This window comes from Sinocyclocheilus anshuiensis, unplaced genomic scaffold, assembly GCF_001515605.1.
Source record: "Sinocyclocheilus anshuiensis isolate Anshui unplaced genomic scaffold, SAMN03320099.WGS_v1.1 scaffold487, whole genome shotgun sequence".
NCBI classification, from domain to species: domain Eukaryota; kingdom Metazoa; phylum Chordata; class Actinopteri; order Cypriniformes; family Cyprinidae; genus Sinocyclocheilus; species Sinocyclocheilus anshuiensis.
The window spans coordinates 538,262-545,033 of NW_015548240.1; the positions used below are offsets into that span (position 1 = coordinate 538,262).

General features: G+C 38.4%; 1 protein-coding gene across 2 annotated transcripts in view; it reads right to left on the reverse strand.

The window, feature by feature from the left end:
• Positions 1-594: 594 nt before the first annotated feature.
• Positions 595-6,772, reverse strand: part of LOC107654948 (uncharacterized) — a 14,317-nt gene continuing 8,139 nt past the window's right edge. For both annotated transcript variants that reach the window (XM_016442289.1, XM_016442288.1), the window contains 3 exons: positions 6,668-6,772; positions 6,089-6,177; positions 595-820 (listed from right to left, as the gene is read on the reverse strand). The exon at positions 6,668-6,772 is cut by the window's right edge and continues 553 nt beyond it. In XM_016442289.1, the coding sequence (XP_016297775.1) occupies positions 733-820; positions 6,089-6,177; positions 6,668-6,772 (282 nt within the window). In that variant the 3' untranslated portion in view covers positions 595-732. The remainder of the gene's footprint in view (positions 821-6,088; positions 6,178-6,667) is intronic.

A 6,772-nucleotide genomic window follows, 5' to 3' on the forward strand; every position in this document is an offset into this window, starting at 1 on the left:
TTATCATTTGCACAAGTTTTGTCTTGCCAGTTTACACATTCAAGCAATTTTAATTTGGACGCTGTTTTCTGTGCGCTTAACACGCAGAGACACCGCGCGAACAGTGAATTGATTCCTCTTTCACATACACACAAAGTTATGTTAAAATACCCGTTTTGGCAAGTATTCTAGTAAACACAGTCGGTTATGTCTTAAGTGAACATAAAACGGATGTGTGTCAGTATTAGGTCCGTGCATTTGGTCTTAAAGAGACAGCAGCCAATAAATACCTGTTTCTGTCTGCTAATCAAATAACGCCACAGCTCTAACAAAGATTAATCTGTATTTAACTTGTGCAGTGAGTACTATTGTGTTATTTTACACTTAATTATTACATTTCTGCACCTGAATGCTACTGTTACTGACTTTATTTGTAACTGTGTTTTGTTGTATTCATATATGCTTGTAATTTGTGTAATTGTTCTTGTTTTATTACTAACTTTATTAAAGCTAGTAGTTTTGCTGTGGTATAGAAGTACTTAAAGCTTTCACTAATTTTGTTTTTTATTTATTTTTATTTTTTTGCTGATCCGAAAAATGATCCGAACCGTGAGTTTTGTGATCCATTGCACCACTAGTTCACAGTGAGAACAAGTTGTCATTTGTAATCTCAGATTTTAAAAAAAGATTCCAGTTATTTCATTGGATGAAGTAGAAACGTTTCCTGTGTATGATTAGTTGCACCAGTTTGTGTCAGACTGTACTGCAGGGTCCTTCGCTGTCCTCGCTGTCATGCCACACTGCTTCAGCCCGCTGGACTCCAGTCCCTCTATATGCAGATCTAAAACAACGCATACACACATTACTACTTTGGAGTGCCCTTAACTGGCATCACACAGTTTTACGTTTGGCACAGAGATAGATAACTTTGGCAGTTTGAGTTTTATTGGATTTCAGAAATTGCTCAGAATGGCATACTACTGGCTCTGCAGATAACGTGTAGATAACTCTTATCTCAGATATATTTGCAGGCTTAGAGGTAAGTGCTGTTGAATATGTAGCAAAAATGAGGTAAACAAAAACTAAACTGCAATTACAATAAAAGGATGATGCTAGAGAATTGTAATCCAAGCCAATTATTTGAACAGTGCCTTTCTTCTGATCCCAACTTTAGGAAAGAGTGGATGAACTTTATTTTTAATGAAGATCCAGACTGTCAGTACAAACTCGGTTCTTTGTTCACTTTAATTATTGCAGATTTGTTTACAATCAAGGCACGATTTGACGCAGGATTTTCAGAAAGATTGAAACTAAAAAATTATGCTGCGCTGACAATATTGGATCTGACAGTAATGTCGCATCACAAGTGTGAGTAACTGTTTTTATGTGGTCACTATTGCTTTGTCTGTTATTATAGCTCCTTTGATATGTACCGAGTATTTATGCATTTTTTAACCTAAATCACTGCAGCGTCCATCTGTGAAGGATGTAGGCTATCAAACATACACAACTGTTAGCCAATCATAGCAGTGGGCATTTACTTCTGAGTAGGGGTGGGCGATATGGCAAAAATATCATGTCACAATTTTTTTTTAGAAATATCACGATTCACGATTGTATCATGATTTTTTGTCATGTTAGTTTTGTTTGCAAGTTTTTATACACATAATATACAAATAAAACAAACAATGCTTTATTTTCAGGTACGATGTATTTAGCAGGAGCATTCAAGAAACTGCATGAACAAATATAAAAATAAAACACTATATAGATTGATTCCTATTAAAGCAAATGTATTAAAGTTTTTCAGTCAAGAATAGTGAGCGATTTTTCTGTGCATTTTTGTTGTTTTATTAACATAAAAGGAATAAGTTCACCCAAACAATTCTGTCATCTGTTCATGTTGTCATAGTGTTTTATTTTTATACCATCGTTTACTCACTCAAAGTTGTTTTAAACCTGAATGAGTTTCTTTCTGCTGAACATAAATGCTATTTTGAAGAACGTGGAAAACCACAGTTGCTGGTCCACAGTGACTTCCATAGTATTTTTTTCCCACTATCAAAATCAGTGTGGACCTACGGAGCCCCTAAAGGGACATGGTGGTGGAAAAAAATTCGGGGTGGGAGGAAATTTTTTTTGCGTTCCCTCGCAAAACCAGTTTTCGGACAAACACTTCCTGTTTACTTTACAGCTTGTAAGTTAGTGACTCCAGTAAAGTACTGATACTTGAAAAATTTACTTAAGTACAGTCACGAAGTAAAACTACTCCGTTACTGTCCACCACTGTTCGTTACTGAATGAATGAATGCTTCGCCTTGCTCATTAGACAGTGACTTGTCACCACCTACTGGCGATTTTAGTTTTGAATCTACAAGTATAACTTCGTTTTGCCATAATTTATTGCTTTATTTATTATATTAATAATACACTTAATGAAATGTGAAGAATATGACATAAAACATTGTGGTGTTTAACCGGAGTACGGTGGTGGGGGTGCTTGACATGTGTCAAACACTAGAATGGGGTGCACGCTGCAAAAAGTTTGGGAACCACTGCCCTAGGGGGTACGCCATTGTAAAAGGTTTGAGAACCACTGGCTTAATGGATTACTGCGTTGATTGTCTGTAGTATATTTTTAATAAAATACAAAATTTGGGCTGTTTATATCACTGTCTTGTTATATTAAGCCACGTTAAGCGCGTTTTTCTATGGGGAAGAAAATGCTTGTGCAATTCATGTACACATTAAGCCGCATTTTCTTTATGGGAGGAAAACGCTTCTGTTCTTTCCTGCTTTCATGTATAATTTATTAATACACTGTATACCGAATTCGGCCTTTTTATACCACTATCTTAGTCCATTAATTAAGCATTTTCTTTCTATGAGGGATACTCTTAAAGTGCAATTCAATTTATCGGGTCACGTTCATATTCTGGGCTATTCTTGTCTGTATGCTTTATTAATAAGGTATGTACTGAATTTAGTCATCCAGTGGTTTACATTAAGCGTTTCAGAATGTCCCAAAACTGTGCCTTGATAAGCATGCACTGACTATTTCGTCCAATTTCAAAACAAAACTCTATGAACTGCTCCACTGTGAACGTATGGAGCTGTATGAACCACTACAATCTGTAAAGTAAACAGGAAGTGTTTGTCCGAACTCAACTGGTTTTGCGAGGGAACGCAAAAGTTTTGCGAGAACGCAAAAAAACGGACAAATATTTTTTCCTCCCACCCCAAATTTTTTCACTCGATCTGATTTTTTTCCACCACCATGTCCCTTTAGGGGCTCCGTAGTGGACCAGCAACTGTTTGGTTACCCACATTCTTTAAAATATCTTCTTTTTTGTTCAGCACAAGAAAGAAATGAATACAGATTTGGGACAGCGTGAGTGAGTAAATAATACAGAAATAACATTTTAGGGTGTACTATCCCTTTAATGACAGTCGGCTACATGTTTAGTACTGTCCCTTTAAGACCTGCGTGCATCTAAAATACAGGCACGCGTCCGTTTTTTTCTCAACAGTTTACTTTCATTTTAGACGTAACCAACTGAGTCTATATGTAAAGCTTTTGTGTTTTGACAGGTTTTTTAGTTCACGCGCTTGGGGTGTAGGTGCTCCGAAAAAGCGCACGTCAGAACAGCACACGAATGAAATGTTTAAAGAGGTGGTTGACTGTTTTTTTTTTCTAGGCTTGATTGTGTTTATGGGGTGCAGTCTAACATGTTAATGCTTCGTTTTTAAAAAACGTGTTATTTTTCACATCATTTACCTTTATTCTACACCGCTCTGTCCCTTCTCTGATACATGCTCCGATTAGTTCCTGCTTTTATGAAGCCCCTCCCTCAGAAATACACGATGGGCTCTGATTGGTTAGCTAGTCCAGTGTGTTGTGAGCATAGACTGTATAAAAACATGGACGTAGTGTCCGTGACGTCACCCGTAGATTTCCAAAGAGCATTTTTGAAGCTCAAAGTGGGCGGAGCGGGCCGTCGCCATCTTGGCAGTGCATCACTCCCGGATAATCGAAAATGGGCAAAGAGGCGGGAGCAGGTTGCTGAAACCACGCTCACCTAGCTCGATGGTGGTGAGATCAGCGGCAATCCACCTGTTACTCAAGTGGCTACGCCCTTAATTATGCAGAACTTTAAGGCTTAATATAATTTAAACGGATGAGTTATAAAAAAATTAAATATTCACCCCCCTCACAGTTGTCATGAAGGGCAAAATTAGCTATATAGACCAAAATCTTTTTTTGAACCAGGCTGTAAACATGTTTTGGGCAAGTTGGGCATTTTAACATGGAGAGTCTATGGTATTGACTTCCTTTTGCAGCCAGTCTCTAGCGGCCAGTTGATGAATTACAGTTTAAGTCACTTCCTTGTTGGCTTCACAAGAGAGAGCGGGAGGTTGCCGCTTGGTTGTGATTCGCTTAACCGCCAGCCCAGTGCACATCTAAACGTAATGCCCCTCACCTCAGCGGCATGTGCTCCGGTTGTAAACAATGACGTCGTCAATATTGCTTATCAATTTGAGCCCAAATGAGACGCAGAGTGAAGGGGTTAATGAAGAGGATCCCGCAGAACCAGTGCAAGCACACAGCTCAAATGGTATGTTTTTTTGTTTGTTGTTGTCTCATACTTTTAGACACACTGTTATTTGTAAATGCTACGTCTTATGTTAGCTTTTAATATACGGTTTTATCCTGATTAAAGCTTTAATACAGCACGGCAACCACGTGTCTGTCTGTCTATACACATAAAGTGTATAACTGGAACAGTTCACTGTTGGAGCTGAGCTGATGATCTGAATGAGAGAGAGAGAGATGCAGAGCAGGGGATGCGAGGAACAGGATAAAGAACCGCTGCTTTAGATCATTGATTGTGAAACTTGTGAATCCATTACAATCGTTAGAAGACAGAATCACGATTCATATATGAATATTTTTTAATGCATGCACCGACCGTATGGCAACAACTCTTCCTCTTTTGTAAAGCAGTGCAACATGGCCTCGCCCCCTTTGTTGCATGTTCCCGGGGGCGGGGTTTATGTAAATTTCTGGGTTTGTGACATCACAAACCCGAGAAATAGCTCGTTGTAGTCCTTACGAGCCATTTTTGTAGGCATTAAACTGCCATACATTTAAAAGACAATATCTCCGTTTGCATTGAACTTTCAGCGTCGTAACTTTGCAGATATTGTTTAAAGTCCAGCGGGGTTTATGTAAATTCCTGGGTTTGTGACATCACAAACCCGAGAAATAGCTCGTTGTAGTCCTTACGAGCCATTTTTGTAGGCATTAAACTGCCATACATTTAAAAGACAATATCTCCGTTTGCATTGAACTTTCAGCGTCGTAACTTTGCAGATATTGTTTAAAGTCCAACCAGCAACATTACACACTAACATTAACAAAGTGAAATCGCAATCAACCATCTCTTTAACCAGTAAGGCTTTAGAGCAGATGCAAATAATGTACTTTTGTGATTGCGAATAAGTGCAGTGTCCTGTGAGAGTAACTCTATCATCGAGTTAAAAGTAGATGTGAATGTATGTGGCGTTGTACAGTATATATTGAGATAGAGGTGCCAGAACTGCAGCTGATAGAATGTGCGCTATACCACGATAATACGATATATCTTCAAAAGCAGATCGTGAAGACATTTTTATCGTCCACGATCAAAAATCGTCATATCGCACACCCCTACTTCTGAGTCTAAAAACAGGACAGAAAATAGCCTATCATATTTTTTTATGTTAAAATCTTGGTAACAAAAGTTTGCAAAATAATAAACAAGGCAGTTCATGTCCCCTTTAAAAATACTTTGTAGTTAAATTTGTAGTTAATTGATTTAAGTATGATTTTAAGTATTTTACATAAATGGATGGCACCAGCATCCTAAATTAACACAAAGTGCCAAATGCTATACAAGTGGCCTTTAGTTCAAATTGAATGACAGGAATGATAATCTCACTGTTGTGGAATGACATTTTTATACAAATTTACATAAACGCTTAACTGTTTTATAACAGAGATTATTAAATGTTCTGTTGTATACTGCATATTTTGGCAGGTCATCGAGGAAGAATGCACGCCCCTTACCGTGATTGGTCAGTCTCTTGCTGCTGATTAATGATCTGATTGGTTGAGCTGAAAGACACAGAGTTCTCTTTTGCAGGAGTTGCATCACCCTGAAAGAGAGAAGGCGAGTGTTTTACTTAGTAATGGTTCATGTGATATTTCAGCGGCAGCATCCGAAATCACATACTTATGCAAAAAACAGTGTGTGAAAAGAGTAGTATGTCTGACTTCATAGTTTTCATAAAACAGCAGGAGAAAAGTTCCTGGATGTCTTACTACTTCTGGTGTTATTCTGAAGTGACATCCAATGGACACATTACTATCCCATGAGGCCACGGGAGAGGATTTGTGAACAGCAGCTGACATAACTAATGCTGGTAGGTCACATGACAAATGTTGTATGTCCAGATTACATTCATACTACACATTCATGCTATATAGAACATACTTTTTTAACAGTCATGAAGCAGTTACTAAAGGTGTACCTACAGATGCAGCCAATGTTTTTGGTGCAAAACAGCTTGACCAACATTATAAGTGGACCTCAGGGGGACAAAATAGTGATTCAGAATGTGGTAACTTTTGTGTGATGTCTCAAACCTGTGAGTAAGTCGGGTCCCAAATCGGCCGGAAGGCACTGGTGGGGATTCTGTGTGGTTTTGGGGCACGTGTTTTTCCTTGCCCCCCAATGTGAACCTCAGCAGG